Below are 17,685 nucleotides of genomic sequence, written 5' to 3'. Positions count from 1 at the left end.
TTAGAGTAAATAGTGGTCTTTAACCTTGTATAAGTTTTGTTTAAAAAGAATGCATATGTAATGAGAGAATCGTAAAAACATGCTCGCCAAGGGCTAGGGGTAGTTTCTGCAGTATATTTTCAAGGATAGGGGTGGTTTCCGCAGGGATGTTGCAACAACCATATATATTTTTGAAAAGCACTATTGATAAAGCATATGCCCATATGGATCAAAAAGCAAAAAACAAAAAAAAATTTCAACCCCCCATTTTATTTATTTTTTTTGGTTACAGGGGTTGCACTAGGAAATCGCTTTTGGTGTCCATGCGTGGGTAATAATAACGTGCACAAAGTGATATATGAAGCATATTAATAAACGGCATTGTATGTGAAGGATTCCAAGAAAATCACTTTATTTATTAATTCTTCTTTTTTTTGGGGTGGTTTCGGGAAAAAAAATGGGGGTGCATTATACAAATTTGTAAATAGCACCAGTACATGGGTTTTCGTTGAAAGTTTTTTTTACTCTAGCGTAAACGGTTCAGATGGTATAAAAAGGGGTTTTTTAAAATGTAACACCCTGTAATTAAAAAAAGGGCTATTACCCTTAAGTGAAACCTATACCAAAAAATCAATCAATTATTTGTGAATAATTTTCGCAGGATTTCTTCTTAATTTCTGTTACAGTTAAGGAAAAATATATTTTTTTTAAAAACATCTTTTTTAAAAGCTTTTGGGAAATAAATCGTAGAAAATATAGTCTTTATCATATTTCTATAAAAGAAATTTTTTGTAAATGGTACAGGAATGGCTACGTTCCGCAAAAACCACAAATTACCCCCTTTATAGGGGTGAAAATGGAGGGTTCCGGGGCGAAATTTTTTCAGAAAAAGTTAGTCTTATAATAAGCACCCCTTGATATACTAGAAAAAAAAATAAAACCGGACTTGTGTCCATTTTGCAAGGTTCAACCTTTGTTTCCTACACTACTACACAAGTGACAGAAACACTGTCAATATTCGTTATTATTATCAGTTTATAAACAACATCTTGTCACAAGTTTACAAAACGTCAATATTTTTTTATTTTAATTAAAAAATATTTATTTATACCTAACAGCTAGTTAATCCAAAGAAAATTGTTTATCGCTTATTTAGTTATGTCTGATAGAACGTCAGGCAATTCTGTATCGACAGTAAAAAATCTAATAACTATTAAAGGTTTGTGTTAATTATATTAAAATCCTAAGACAACAAAAACTTAAATCAGTATTTTTGTGATAATATCAACAACTTGAATGATTTAGTACTTTCTTCGTTGCATTTCTTCCTCAATGTGTTTGCTTCTTTAATTAAGTTTTGCACAGGTATTGGTCAAAAAATCATCCTCATTTTTGTACATTCATGGTTCATTACGCATTATTCAGCCTTTATTCATACAGTCAACATGTAGATTCATTGTAAAATTATTACCAATAAATTAGTGTGAGAGGTAACATTATTCACGTATATTACTCTCCCAAGCCAGGTGCAAAGAATAAACTCTGTATATTTGGTGTCGGACTTTCATTACATCCATTCCGCTCCTACAACGATTCCAGGCTCAGCTTGCTGATCCTTATCATTGAGCTTTCAAAGCTCCAGTCGCTTTGAGGTCTGGACAAAAACTTGGCAAAATAAGGAAAAATAGACCACGATGACGTAAACTGTGACTGAGGACAAAAACATAACATGAACCATATTCTTAAATGCAAGCACTGTCCTCATAGGTGTAACCTCGAAGACTTCTTTAATACGTTTTCATTTCCATCCATCCAATGGCACTACAGCCCAAACCGGACCTTGGCCTCCTTCAGCAAGCTGACGTCATCATCATCATCACCATAAGTGGCTCGACAATCCGTTGTGGATCTTGGCCTGCTCACAAAGAAGTCGCCACTCCTGTCGATTCCTGGCTACTTCCATCCATCTTCTGACCCCTAGAATCTTCTTCCACATCATCAATCCATCTTCTCCGTGGTCGTCCTCTACTTTTTGTGCCCCCTGGTTTTGAAAATGTTAATCTCTTAGCGTATTCGTGGTCTGACATCCTAGCAATGTGTCCGGCCCATCTAAGTCTCTGCACTTTAACGAATTTCACAATATCAAAAATACCAATAAGTCTTTCATCACTTTGAGATAGGGTCCACGTTTCAGCTCCATATATTAAAACTGGTCTTATTAAGGTCTTGTATATATTGAGCTTTACTGCACGTTTTATATTTTTATTTTTTAAATGTTTATGGAGACCGTGAAGAGTTCTGTTTGCTATTGCAATGCGTCTTTTTATTTCATCGCTTGTCGTGTTTATTAAGTTTACTAGCGATCCAAGATATGTGAATTCCTTGACTTGCTCAAAGGTGTGATTGTTAATTTGAATTCTCTGTTGGATATTTCGGGAGTTTTAGAAACCAACATATATTTGGTTTTTTTCCTCGTTTATCACAAGTCCTAATTCACTTGCCGCGTCCGCAAGCCTTGCAAAACACTGCACCATGTCTCTCAAACTTCTGTCCACTTTAACTATATCGTCAGCGAATGCGAGAATTTGCGTCGATCTATTAAAAACAGTTCCATTCATTCTAATATTTAATTTTCTGACTGCCTTTTCTAAGGCAATATTAAAGAGGAGACACGCCAGCGCGTCTCCCTGTCTTAAACCATTATTAACATCAAAGAACGTAGAGTTTTCTCCTTGAATTCTAACGCACGAGCTTACGTTTTGAATTGTTAGTTGGATCAACTTAACTAACTTAGGTGGGATCCCAAAGTCTATCATTGCATTATATAATGCGCTTCTTTTAACACTGTCATAGGCTGCTTTGAAGTCGACGAAGAGATGGTGAGTGTCTATGTTATATTCTAGTGACTTTTCTAGAATCTGCTTATATGCTTGAATTTGATGTATAGTTGACTTTCCAGCAGTAAATCCGCATTGGTATTGACCTACAATATCCTTTGTAAAATGTTAAGTCTTTCAAACAATACATTGCCGAAGATTTTATATGCAAACGCTAGCAAAGTAATGCCTTTATAGTTCTTACAATCCAGTTGATCACCTTATTTAAGCTTCTCCAATCATATCGATTTATTGCTGTTCTTTTCCAAGAAGGCGTTTTTAGAAGGTCTATGGCATCCTCATCTACTTCGTCCTCCCATCCTTTTTTTTTCGGTCTTCCAATATGTCTTTTTCATTGCAACGTTTCCACTTCGTCCTTCCCTTTTCTAACTCCACTTCTAAGTTTCCCATTTTTTTCATCATCTTTCGTGGGTCTGTTTTATTGTTATTAATTTTAAAACGATTTTCTAATATTTGAACATTCTATCGATCTTCTTTCTACTATATTCAACGGTTTTGTGGCATTACTATATTGTCAAAAGCTGAATATTTATAGCACAAATTTGTATTTAGGTTTAGACTTCAGTATAATGCCGGATGCTACACGACATGCTTCGATATTCCAACCTGAACCGAAAATGGCAATACCCACTGAAGTTCCCAGTAGTACTCGATCTGCAGAGGTTGATGATTTTGGTACTTGTCCGATCAGCGGCTATGGTACTACGATAGTTAGAAGTGAATATTATTCAAAACTGCAAAAGGAACAGAAGTGTGATTTGTATGATAGCTATGAGAATTTTAGCAAGATATTTATAGGTAAATTTTAAAATTATTATTATGCTGCTAGTATTACCGCTACATCTGTAACTTGCCAGATGTTCGAATACCTTATGTTGTCAAAGGCCATAATATCTCCCTGACATTCTTATAATATCCGGCTCAAAGGACCATAAAGAAAAAAGCGGGTGTCCATCCACAAATTTCCTGATATCCTATAATCCAAGCTTTAATTATTAGGATACATTGGGTTACAATATTTGTTGTTTTTTTTTGACAATGTTTTCCGTGTTGCAAAAAAATCCAGCAAGAAAAATTTTAAACTTTGGTACATAAACCCTGAAAACGAAATATTTCTTGTCCTTTTTTGTTAATCGTAAGCATTTCTAGACGACATACTCGATGGAGCTGCAGAACATATTCGATTAACTCAAAAAAGAGATGTAATATTCGGCCCAAAAAAATTTTCGGTGTCCCAGAAACCTTTTGTCTGGCCAACAATAAAAGAATTCGGCGAAAAAAGGATAGGTCAGTAGAATCAATGATATAACTTCCGATTAAGACTATCAATATTATATTTAATTTTTCTTTTCTCTTATGTTTGCTGTAAAGACACTGCATATTATATGTATACGTCATCCTTCACCGATACTTTTAGATACTGTGAGCTGTGTTAATATATCATCATCATTATCAATCAGTGCTGATTGTTCTACTGTTCAACATAGGCCTCCTCCAGATATTTCTATCTTTTTCTGTTTTGTGCCTCTGATATTCAATTGGTCACCATTGGGGTCTTCTTCGGTTTCGCCTTTTTACCCATAGTCTCCACACAAGCAATTATTTTTGTTCACCTGTCACCTTTCGTTCCTGCAACATATTCCGCCCGTCTCCATTATTACCTTGTAATACGGTCGATAATGTCTTCCTCTCTGATTCGTCTATGAACTTCCTCGTTTCTTTCCATTTTGATCTTTTTACATTTTAAATTGCATCCTCAATTTTTCAATGGCTGTTTTTGTGAGAGATAAGGATTCTGCTTCGTATCTGATGACTGGTAGAACTCACCGGTTGAAAGCTTTTCTTTTTAACTGGATTGGGATATTTGTTTTAAACAGACCCCTCATTTTTCTGAATGAAGTCCAACCTACACTTACTCTTCTAAGTACAAAACTTCTATGATAATTATCTCGATTTATATTAACTAATATTTGGTGACTAGATTCGTTATTATTTTTGTTAAACTTTAAACCTAGTGTCTGTGTTACTTGCTGTAGTTGTTGTAGCATAACTCCGGCTTCTCCTAAGTCCTCTATTATAAGAACAATGTCATCGGCATATCGGAGATGATTTAGTATTTTTCCATCGTTGTGAATACCCTTTGAGTCTCACTTGCATCTCCTTCATATAGCTGTACTTCTAGCTCTGTCCCACATTTTTCAACACCAACTTATCGTGTCAAATATACACAGAATATTATCTTTACTAAATACTAACAAGTTTTATTTGAAAGGATTCAAGATTGTGCAATGGATTGACTCAACGGCCGATGTTACAGAAAACTGGCTATACTCAGTCATGATGGTATCTAAAACTGCTAATCACGTAAGTGACTTTTACAAATACGAAGCCATATTTTCCCTACCCACCAAATGTTACCCAATATCTCAAGCAACTGCAAGCGTTTTCTTTCTGATCGAGGTTTCTAGAGTCATGTCAGAAGTATGCCCAGTCCACGTAACTTTTCAGTTAGAGTCCTTTTCCACTCAGCTGAGTCCTAAAACACACGTTATAACGGATGCTCTGCTCTTTAGGGTAATTGATGCGAAGATAAAAGTATTTAAAAGCTTTTATTTTTAAATATATATTCTTATAAATAAAAAATAAATATTTGCGAGTATCGAATATGTAGTTTTGGTTCTATTTGCTACGATGTCCAACCGCACGTGGATCAGACCGGCCCTGACTATATCTAGCCACTATCGAAGCATTTCGATGGTAGAATCACAGTATAAAGAGGGAACCTCTATATTACTCCAGGGAAATAAGGTTTTTGTCGGGACACTTGAGCAGCTAGGTTGCAAATGGGTTTTTGGGTACTATATACATAATACATTATACATACAAAAATGCCCGTCACAGTTCGGACGAGAATTTTAGTTATTAACAAATAAGGGTCAAAAATGGCAGTTTTTTCGTTTAAATCGCTACAGGTAAAAATAGGATAATTAAATATCTTATTTATAGTATTCTTCTTTTAATATATGAGCCAATATTTAAAACGGCAGTTTTTTAATTTTGTTCGGATTGTTGTTTAATAAATGATCGGATCATTTGTTGCTTCGAAAATTGCAAAATAAAACTAAAAAAATTGCTATAACTTTCGCGAAAGTGACCTTACGACTTTTATATTTCACAAAAAGTTGAGTCAAAGAGTCCATATACTGCACAAAAAATTATAAGACGATTCGTCAATTAGTTTAAATTTTATTCAATTTGATTATCCCAAAGAGCTTTTTTTGTAATGTTATTGTTCAGAAAATAATAATTATATAGAAATTCTGTGAAAACCACATGAAAGAACAATAGTCTTGTTTTCAAATTATTGAAGAAAATCATTAAAAAGTAATTTTTGTCACTACGAAAACATTTTACTAAGGTAGAGTCATTTTTGGCTTGAAAACAATTTAAAGAGCTTTGTTAATATTGACTGTAGAGTAAATTTACCTTGGAATTTCAAAAGCTGGTATTTTTACACAAATTTTCAAAAAAAACTTTTCGCCTATGTTAATTACGGTCAAAGTTAGCCACTTTTATTATTTAATTCACAGTTACTTCAATATACATAAAATTCTCCTGTAACAGTGTTAGTTAACATACTACTCCGAAACGGCTTGGCCGATTTTTATGAAATTTTACAATATGGGAGTGAGAATAGGTTTTAATCTATTTTTCATATCCATAAGTTATAAGGGCGGTTGCCCCCCTGACATTTTTTTTATTTTTGTGGACAAAATTATCTATATTAATTTTGTATGATGTAGGATTAAAAAATACATACAACCCTTAATTTACACTTTTCCATCACCAACCCATTTTTTAAAGCTTTTTCCATTCTCTCGAAGATGTTTGTACTAAGAAAACCATAAATCTTACTGTTTTCCATTAATTAGCAAAAAAAATGAAAAAATACCGTTTTTGGCACTAAATTGTTTATAAATAAAAATGGCCGTCAAATCCTACGCATAAAATAGTTACAATTTGTTCTTATAGGTATTAGCTATCGAAAAAACGCTTCAGTACCCTGGCTGTTGAAGTGTCACGGAAAAAACCTTACTACCCTAGACTACATTGAGTCTTTGGTTATACACATCAAGGACTACCAGAACCCAAAGTTTCAGAGCATTTGACAGAGAGCCATTTCCCATAAGGTTTCTGCGGGGTCCTTTGCAATAAAGATAAAAAAAGAGAGAGAACTAAGACGGGCTATTCATGTGATGCATGAAAAAATTACCCGTGTTGAGCTGGCCCCCCCACTTGCAAAAATTTAAAAACAAATAGCCCTGATTTATGAGCTATTTATGAGCTTTCATATTCCGCAAACTAAAAATTTTGAGCTCGTTCCACTGAGCAGGAATTTAATATTTTAGTGGGGGGGGGGGGGCTACTTAAAAATAGGAATATTGAATCGGTTTTTGCGGCAGAATTACGAGCTATTTATGAGCTCTTGAAATTATATAGTTTCGATTTTTGAGCTCATCCCCTTCACCCCTAAACAACCCTTTAATTGATTTAACTTAGGAGAAAAATGCTGAGAAAACTTAAAATATATCTTTTTGCGGATATAATTCCTATAGCTTATATACTCTAAGAATAATCTATTAAATCACGTGCATTTCGATTATTGAGCTACAACCCCTTCGCAAGAAAACCACCCTATCTTCCCGGCTTAAGAGAAAGTTGTACTTAAATGCATTAAATTAAATTTTTTGGCGACTACATATCATTTAATAATTTATAAACTTTCAAATTACGCGCATTTAGATCAGTAAATTGCAATTTATTTTGTATAGTGCAGTCACTGAAGGTAAAAATCAACGATTACCTTCAATTTCGGTGGAGTTTCATCGATTTTCACGAAAATTGGTCAGTGGTTAGAGGATACCTCAAGAAACAAAGGTGACATGGTACCACCTTGCGCCTTTCCCCTGAGGGTGGATACCGCCCCTTCTCGGGGGTGAAAATTATTTTATAAAAAATAACTGCACAAATCTATAAAAGAACAAATTATAAGCAAAATTTATTATATAAAGTTATTAAAAGAAGTCAATACTTTTTAAGTTATTAAAGATAAAAAAATTTCATTATTCGTGAAAGAAATGCATGTTTTGAAGCGGTTTTTCGTAAATCACTGAAAAACTGTAAGTTTTTACAAAAAAGTAAATAGTAGTTTAATTCGTATAGCTTATATTCTAAGAATAAACTCTTAAATCACGCCGCTTTTGATTATTTATCTACAACCCTTTCGCAAGAAAACCATCCCATATTCCCGGCTTAAGAGAGAGTTGTACTTAAAATAATTTAAATTAATTATTTGGCGATTAGATATCGTTTAATAATTTATGAGCTCGCAAAATATACGTATCTCAATTATTGAATTGCCAGTTTCTTTCTATAGTGCAGTCACTGAAGGTAAAAATCAACTATGACCTTCAATTTCGGTAAATCTCCATTCATTTTCACGAAAATTGGTGAGCGGATTTTGATGCTATCAACTTTTTCTGGAGCTCATTTTTGATAGGTATTTCTAAGTACTTTGACAAGTATTTAGTACCTAAGTGTTATAAAATTCATCTCTTTCCAGTTATTTAAGCTTGAATCCTTAGATTTGAACACTTTAAATTAACATTAAAGGGTTTTTCAAGTAAGCAATTTATTATACTTTTTATTAGTTTCAATTTTAGTGATGAAAACTTTTTTGTAAAAACTTAAAGTTTTTGAGTTATTTATGAACAATCGCTTTAAAGCATGCATTTTCTTTCACAAAAATTAAAATATTTGATCTGTAATTACTCAAAAAGTATTGATTTATTAATAACATTATATAACAAATTTTGCTTACAATTTGTCCCTCTCTCGATTTGTGGGGTTATTTTTAATAAAGTAATTTTCACCCCCGAGAAGGGGTGACATATACACCAGGCTAAAACCGCAAGTTGTTATTGTCAATTCGTGAAAATGAATGGAGATTTACCGAAATCGAAGGTCATAGTTGATTTTTACCTTCAGTGACTGCACTATAGAAAGAAAATGGCAATTCAATAATTGAGATGCGTATATTTTGCGAGCTCATAAATTATTAAACGATATGTAGTCGCCAAATAATTAATTTAAATTATTTTAAGTACAACTCTCTCTTAAGTCGGGAATATGGGATGGTTTTCTTGCGAAGGGGTTGTAGCTCTATAATCGAAAGGTGCGTGATTTAAGAGTTTATTCTTAGAATATAAGCTATACGATTTAAGCTACTGTAAACTTTTTTGTAAAAACTTACAGTTTTTCAGTGATTTACGAAAAACCGCTTCAAAACATGCATTTTTTTTCACGAATAATTAAAATCTTTGATCTTTAATAACTTAAAAAGTATTGACTTATTTTAATAACTGTATATAATAAATTTTGCTTTTAATTTATTCTTTTATTGATTTGTGCAGTTTTTTTATAAAATATTTTTCACCCCCGAGAAGGGGCGGTATCCACCCTCAGGGTAAAGGCGCAAGGTGGTACCATGTCACCTTTGTTTCTTGACGTATTTTCACCACTGACTGACTTGACCACTGACCAATTTTCGTGAAAATCGATGAAGGTTCACCGAAATTGAAGGTAATCGTTGATTTTTACCTTCAGTGACTGCACTATACAAAATGAATTGCAATTTACTGATCTAAATGCGCGTAATTTGGAAGCTTATAAATTATTAAATGATATGTAGTCGCCAAATGATTAATTTAAAGCATTTTAAGTACAACTTTCTCTTGAGCCGGGAAGATAGGGTGGTTTTCTTGCGAAGGGGTTGTAGCTCAATAATCGAAATGCACGTGATTTAATAGTTTATTCTTAGAGTATATAAGCTATGGGAATTATATCCGCAATACGATATATTTTAAGTTTTCACAGCATTTTTCTCTTAAGTTAAATCAATTAAAGGGTTGTTTGGGGGTGAAGGGGATGAGCTCAAAAATCGAAACTCTATAATTTCAAGAGCTCATAGATAGCTCGTAATTCTGCCGCAAACACCGATTCAATATTCCTATTTTTAAGTAGTGGGGGGGCCGACTCAGCCCCCCCCCCCACTAAAGTATTAAATTCCTGCTCAGTGGAACGAGCTCAAAATTTTTAGTTTGCGGAATATGAAAGCTCATAAATAGCTCATAAATCAGGGCTATTTGTTTTTTGCAAGTGGGGGGGGGGGGCAGCACAACACGGGTGAAAAAATTATTATTTTATCTTTGTTGTAAAACTTAAATGCAACAGACACTATTCATCCATAAATATCGTATAGATATATAAAAACGGTTATTTCCTTTCAAATTTTTTATTCTTTTGTTACATAGATAAATAGATAGCACAGCACATCAGTTTTTCGGTTCAGCGATTTCACAGTCTATTCATCTATATCTATACCATTCTAATGTGCTGTCATCGCAACAGCGGCATTTATAATGGTTTTATTTTCACGTGTATACGACAATGTATGTATTTTTTATGAATAGACTGTAATTTCTTTCATTTTTATATTTTTGCGGTTCGTAATTTGTGCTAGTAGATTCTGTTATCAATATAAAATCCAACTCCAACGACGCGTTGAAGCGCGTGTTGATGCGCGCTTCACCAGTTTACCAATTTAAACGTACAGTGGAACCTCGATATCTCGGATTAATCGGGACCGCGGCCGATCCGGGTTACCGAAAATCCGGGTTAGCCGGAGAATATGGTAAAAATTAATAAAACACGGTATAATTAGAGATAAACTCCGTTATAATTGAAATAACATGAAATATATATGCACAGTACACATCTAATTTACGTATAGTTATATAGGTATAAAGTATTGTTCATTTATTGGTAAAAAACTCATGCGTAGACAAAAAAATCCGCAAACACAAACCTATTTGAAGCACGATTACAGAACGGAAGCGAAAAATACGACTGTACTACACACAATACGGTCACAATCGGAACAATGTTATGTTATTTAAGAACAGTGGAGACTAAGACCATTGTTTAAAAAAGAATTGTTTAAATAGTCTTTTAGTCTTTTAGTCTTTTTTGAACAATGCTAAGACAGTTTGAAATAAATAAAGGAATACAGGTGCCTATTGTTTCCGATAATCCGAGACAATGAACGTCGCACTTCCGCCGTGTGCCATGAGTCATTTTTACTATCGTATAATACAAATTACACAAATACACATTATCTCTCAAATATTATATTACCTAAATTTTTATTGTTGAAATGTTTCTCTGATGAAAACCGGTCCGGGTTAGCCGGACTTCCGGGTTATCGGGGGCCGACTTATCGGGGTTCCACTGTAGTACGGAAGTGCAATTAGAACGAAAATATGCATTGTTTCGGAAAAATTCAAACAAGCTTATATTTTTCTAAAACTCTTTTGTTAGTTTATATACATGTTAAAGTAAAAAGTTCTACTCGAGGATTTGGCCGCTAATTGTTTATTAATTGTTTAAACAATAAAATTGTTTTGTATAAATAATTTAAAAATATCGTTAAATTCATCATTTTACTTTGATCAAATATGTTTCTATTTTGTTTTTGATTATGCTGAATCCGAATATGGTATTGCAATTTGAAAATTATTATACAGAAGCTATGGAAAACTTTTTTATTATCAATCTTACGAAAAAAAGGTATTCTTAATAAAATGCTCTGGATATTCAAAAATCTAAAACTAAACCATCAGATATCAAATTTTATCAATTTTATACGAGTTATGTCAAAAATATGAATTTCGTTAAAGAGTAAAGTACCTTTATATTCCAGAATATCAAAAAATTATATTATTAAAAGTTGTTTGAAATTAGAAACTATGTCTAAATGTACAATTACATCATTCTAATCGAAAAAAAAAATTTCAATTTTTTCACAAATTACGGATACTCCATCATTTTATTACAATTATGATAACTATTTTATTATCACTTTTACGAAAAAAAGTTATTCTTCATAAAATGCTCTCCCTGGTCTAGAATCTAAGATACAACCATCAGATATCAAACTTTTTAAATTTTATACGAGGTAAGTAAAAATATGATTTTTTTCTTAAGAGTTAATTAAGTGCCTATATTATTCACAATATTTTAATTAGAAGGATGTAATTGAACACTAAAACAAGTTTTTTAATTCCAAACAACTTTTCTTAATAACAATTTTCGATATTGTGAAATGTAAAGGTATTTTACTCTTGAGTGAAATTCATATTTTTTGACACACCTCGTATAACATTAATTAAATTTGATATTTGATGATTGCATCTGAGATTATATACGATGCAGAGTATTTTATAAAGAATACATTTTTTTACGTAAAACTGATAATAAAAAAGTTATCAAGAGGTTCCAAATTACGCAGACATACTGTATAAAAGCTAAAAAAATTTTTTTTTGCCGAACATTTATTATTGTTGAAGCTTATTATTAAATGTTTTTTAGGTAAGTTTTACAGAAAAAAGTATTGATCACTTTGTATAAACATATTTTAGCTCGTAATTTTCGGTTTTTGTATTACATTTTTGTTATCTTTCTTAATTTTCTTAAAAACAAATAGTTTATTTCGTTTCTAAAGTAAAATAATTTAATGCATTTTAAAGATTACATCCTAAGCTTTAAAAAAGCACTTATAAAACTGTAATAGATCTGTTCAAACTTGAGTAATACCGTCTTAAAATGGTGGTAATTCTATAAAACTACGAAGATTTCAAAAATTACATTTTTTGAGACGTCTTATCGTTTGCATTAAATTTTTGAGATTTTTTTTGAATGAAACATCATTTATTAAAATGCTTGAAAGGTAAATTGTGCAAAATTGAGGGTTATATAAGAAAAATTGTATTAGTTACACATTTTTAAATCATTTTTAAACAACATTCATGTAAGGCTCACTTTCCGCCCACACCGTACTTATGCCCATAAATTTTATTTATTTCTATTATAACCATAAGATAGCTTAATTATTCTTCTTTCATGTTCAGTTTGTAAAATTTCATTTGATCCATTAGTTAAATAATTACATTAAAATAACTCAATGTTCACTTCGCCGTACGTTAGTTTACAGTGTTGCCATTTAAGAAAATCAACGATGACGTCATATCTCTAAATTGGGACACCTTGTATACATTATTATTGTATGTCAAAAAGGACAATTTGAAATACTAATCGACGGATCTGAGCAATTTTCGAAAAAACAATTAGTATTTGAGATATTGAATTTATTCCAAATTACAGACTCACTCTGTATATAATGACCTGTGTAAGATACGATACGTCACCACAGAGGACAAGTATGGATTATAATATGACAGGGGAGGCAATATACATATAGTTGTATTTTATTGAAAATAATTTTTTTTTTCAAACTTTTCGTTTTTTTTTTGTTTAACCTTTTTACATTTTTCTACTATTCCGTCGACTACATAGTGCTGTACAGTAGGGTGGAGCGTCGGTATACGTGTAAAAATTTTTTTTTAGGAAAATGCAGACGCCTGATTGCGGGAAAGTTGTAATATAGAATATATAATTTTTCATGTTTTTTGTTTTTTTTTTGCTGGCATCCCCTCCACCGCCACAACGCCGGTATATATGTGGTATATAGGTAAAAAAAAATTTTGTGAAAATGATGACGCCTGACTGCGGGGAAGTTGTAATTTAGAATATAGATCTTTTAAAGTTTTTTGTTTTGCTGTGACAAGATTTCTGAAAATGATTTCTGAACCATTTTAGTTAAGAAACGTACTTTATTTTGAAGTGATGTTAAATTCTTTAATTACATCTCCTTTGTGATACCCTCCAGTACTTCTCACAACAATTCCAGTCATCAATAAATTAAAATGCTAAACTAGACCAAAGTATTTATTATTTTTTTAATTATTACTACAATAAATTTAAACTAACGTATGTGAACAATTTACAGGTTTGAAATAAAATCTTTCTTGCTTTCAAATGTCGGCATGATAGATCTTGAAGCTAGTTGGTTTCTAATGAGTCCATCTCGTCTTTCATATCCACAAACTTTAAGAGATGCTTCTGTTACCATTTTAACTGCTCTTTCCACGGCCTGTGTGTGACAAGGATACTGTTTTATATGAGAAATTTCGGATTTCTCTGGGTCTTCTACTATTTCTTTCAACTGGGCATCCGTCAATCGAGCAGTTATGGGTGGTTCAGTCCATAGGATGGTTTGACAATCCACTAGTTCATAGTAGTTTTTAGCCTTAAAGTTGAATTCTGGAACTGCGAAGCTACGAATATTTGATTTACCGGCGCTTGCGGTCCTACACTTTAAAATTCTGCGATAGGCCAGCAGTCTTATATGTTTGCGCTCATCCCAAAACATAGAAAGTAGTATATTTTCAGGGTGTCCAAAAAACCCGTTTCTATTAATTACTTTGTAAACAACATTTTTTAAATCTTCGGGCAAATAATGGCATAATTCAATATACTTGAATATATGTTGTGCGCCATAAATGCAGGAAGATTTTGTTTTGATCAAAAACCACATTGGAGCGTAAACTTTAGTTATAAACGTTGTCAATGTAACTAAATTCTTAGTCGGTTTTTTAGTACTAACGTACAAGCGAAGGATTCGGTTAGCAGTAGTTAACCAACGGGAATGAACTAGTTTTCCAGGGTCACGTTTGGAAAGAGCTTCGGAGCAACTGCCGCTTATTACTGATGAACATATTTGATGTAAATAGTTTTGATCCGTACTCAACTCAAAATCAGATATATGTAATATCAGGTAGTTCTGATTCTATACTAGAAAACTTAACAATCGGAAGCTTTTCGCAGTTATGTAAAAGCACTCCAATAGGCCCTCGAAATGCACGAGGGCCATTTGTTTCACCATCAAGATGCTGTAGCAAATGTCTCAAAGGAAGTTCATTCGCGTGCAATTGGCAAATAAACCATTGCAAGGGCCGCCCAATTGTTTTTTCCAACAACGAAATAATTCCGCCTTTACTTCCTACATTGGTATTTGTTCCGTCACATCCAATTACCTCTAAACTGTCTAATGAAATCGAAGAGATTTGAAAAAAATTATTGAATGCATCTAAAATATTTGCTGCCGTTCCAGAGATAGGAGATACATGGCCCAGATATTTTGAATCAGGTTCTTGTATTAAACTGATGTGTTCTTCTACTATTGTTGTTTTCCTATTCTCGTCAAAAGTTAATGTTTTATCTTTACAACCGTCGAAGTACAAACCAAGCAAAATTGTTGATTTTGAGAATCTTTGAAGATCTACTCTATTTTGTTGTCTTGCGCGTCTAACTTTGTGACGGTCAATAATATTTTGAGTGTCTTCGTTGTTGACAATGCCATAATCTTGTAATACTGCCGAAGCTATTGCAGCACCTGCTCTGTCTGATACCGCGTATCTATCTAGCGTTTTAGCTAACTCAGAGAGATTCCTGGTGTTACGTTTGGTCGGTTGTAATATAGTTTGTTCATCAGAAATAACGGCAGATTGCTCCTTTTTCTCTTCAGGTTGGCTTACCTCATATTCGTCGATATTGTTAAATACCGGTTCAACTTCTAGTTCCATACCATCTACTTGTCTGTTATAAGAGGATGTGCTAGGTTTTGCGTCATCAATTATATTGTTTCTTTTGTCACACTTACTTCTCATTTCCCGTTTTTGTTGTTGTCGAACAGCTTCAAAATCTACAGATGCAATCATCATTTGCCGACATGACCTCTGATCTTGGAGAAATGGGCATTCCTTTATCGGCACCTAAAACAATATTGAAGTTTATATATTCCTTTAACGACTCGTTTAAATAACAGTTACATATTAAATTAATTATCAACTTATTAATTTCCTTACCTTGTTCTGCTTTATACACGAACATGAATTAAAATTCTCGCATTTACACGCAGCAATGTCAAACAATCGTAAACTGTCTTTCTTAAACACATCTAATTTTGATTTGTAAGAAGCGACGTCTTTTCTTTTTAAATATGGCTTCAGAAGATCTTTTCTCTTTTTCTGGTATTCTTTAATTAATGATACAATTCTTTGATGGCTTACAATTGGAATTGAAGCAGATTTCCAAATTCCTTCAACCTTTTGAGCAACAATTTCTGAAGCCTCCGACACAAGAAGATTTCGGTTAGTACCATTATTTTCTAAATTATATCGAACCCATAAAAAGTATTTTATCACATCACAAAACGTGGGTAAAATGGAACATGGTAACTCTCTTGGTACACCAAAAAGAGGGCACTCTATTGCACTTCTTGTATTTTTTAGACATTTTAAGTTTTAAATAACTCGTTAACGTGCAACTCTCTTCGCTGTATCTAGGCGATGACTAATGGTGTACGGTGTTAGCAGGGTTGCCAGGTCAGTTTTTAATTTTTCAGTAGTTTTGCTTTCAAAAATCAGTAGATTCTTTTTAGGCCATGTAAATACAGTAAAACCTGTGTTATCGGTCACCTGTCAAAATCGGCCACCTGTACTAACGGCCAGTTTCAAAATTCTCCAAACCAATTATATGAAGAATTCCTTATTTAAATAATCCAATAATACCAGGTCATATTTATGACCTAGTATTTATGGCCATCTTTATAATACGGACGCGGCCAAATAATCTCGTATGTTTAAAGCCCATTTCATAGAAATTTACCTGTTAACAACGGCCAATATAATGTTGATAGATTTCAGTAGTTTTTCAGTAGGTCAGTAATTGGAGTTAAAATCAGTAGGTCTACTGAAAAATCAGTAGACTTGGACCGTCTGTCTATTATTTCGTCTTCGTCATGCATGTCACACGTTTCAGTGATACAGGCCCGGACTCATATTAAAGGTCTACTACCATATTTTGGCTCGTAATTATCACTTATAAAATTTCAAGAAAATTTTTTTTTTAATTTGGGAAAAAAGGAACCGCTGACCTCTAAAAATATTTATTATAATAAATAAAACAATAACCTTTAATAAAAAAAATCAATCCAACCTCTTCTTCCACCGCCACATCAGTCTCCAAATGAAAATATATTGAAAGTGGTGGGGGCGGTGGAAGCACTTGACATATATTTTTGTAATTTTCTGAAAATTTTCGTTTTGTACTTCCACAACTTTCTGTAACTCAGGCATAATAGTCCAAGTAATGAAGCTTAAAATAGGAGAAAACCTCGCAATTTTTACAGAATGGATCGATTTGCTTGAAAATTTGAGAATAAGTAGTGGATAGTCCAAGGATCAAAATCTATATGATGCCAAAAGGCGCTTTTACCATGGGGGTGGTTGCCACCCCATGTCGGGGGTGAAAAATTTTTATTATATTTTGACCGCAAAAGTTGGTAAAAACATTCATTCTAAGCAAAAAATGTTCTATACATGTTTTTGATAAAATTAATAGTTTTCTATTTATTCGCTAGCGAAAATGTTAATTTTATATTAAAAAAAATTAATGTTTTTAATCAGTTTTCTGCAAATTACTTAAAAATTTTTTGTTTTATCAAAACAACTTTGCTTAACAAAAATGTAAATTTTAAAAAAATCTACAAAACCGTTTTTTTTTAATTTTCTTTAAGACCAATAGTAATCGAGCTATACTTTATTATATGTTAGGTCCTCTTCGGAAAATGCTAAATATTGTAGTCTCAAAGTTAAAAGACGGGAAAACTATGCATTTTTCGAGGATCACTTGTTTAAACTAATTTGAAGTATCTAAAAATATCTATCTTCAGAAATAAAAAAAAGTCTTTAGCTCAAAATTTAGGTGGCTTATAATGAAAAGAATGTCA

General features: G+C 32.7%; 2 protein-coding genes across 4 annotated transcripts in view; both read left to right on the top strand.

Annotated features, from left to right (window-relative positions):
* Positions 1-17,685, top strand: part of LOC114325370 (potassium/sodium hyperpolarization-activated cyclic nucleotide-gated channel 2) — a 571,529-nt gene that overhangs the window by 97,711 nt on the left and 456,133 nt on the right. The window lies entirely within an intron of this gene.
* On the top strand, positions 952-5,523 carry LOC114325366 (uncharacterized). 2 transcript variants are annotated; one of them, XM_028273422.2, is made up of 4 exons: positions 958-1,198; positions 3,429-3,674; positions 4,026-4,163; positions 5,149-5,523. In XM_028273422.2, exons 1-4 carry the CDS (start codon positions 1,138-1,140, stop codon positions 5,493-5,495), a joined length of 792 nt encoding a protein of 263 aa, XP_028129223.1. In that variant the 5' UTR covers positions 958-1,137; the 3' UTR covers positions 5,496-5,523. The 2 variants fall into 2 exon arrangements, with proteins under 2 accessions (XP_028129224.1, XP_028129223.1); XM_028273423.1 differs by lacking the exon at positions 4,026-4,163 and having other exon boundaries at positions 952-1,198.

This window comes from Diabrotica virgifera, chromosome 6, assembly GCF_917563875.1.
Source record: "Diabrotica virgifera virgifera chromosome 6, PGI_DIABVI_V3a".
NCBI lineage: Eukaryota > Metazoa > Arthropoda > Insecta > Coleoptera > Chrysomelidae > Diabrotica > Diabrotica virgifera.
Note: the sequence above shows the minus strand (reverse complement) of the source record. Positions and strands in the feature narration are given on the sequence as shown.

Bases quoted from the DNA above. Each gene is read 5' to 3' on its own strand.
- LOC114325366 (XM_028273422.2), top strand. From the start codon at position 1,138: ATGTCTGATAGAACGTCAGGCAATTCTGTATCGACAGTAAAAAATCTA. The intron at 3,675-4,025 runs GTAAATTTTAAA...AAGCATTTCTAG, and splicing joins TTTTAGCAAGATATTTATAG to ACGACATACTCGATGGAGCT. The intron at 4,164-5,148 runs GTCAGTAGAATC...TTTATTTGAAAG, and splicing joins ATTCGGCGAAAAAAGGATAG to GATTCAAGATTGTGCAATGG.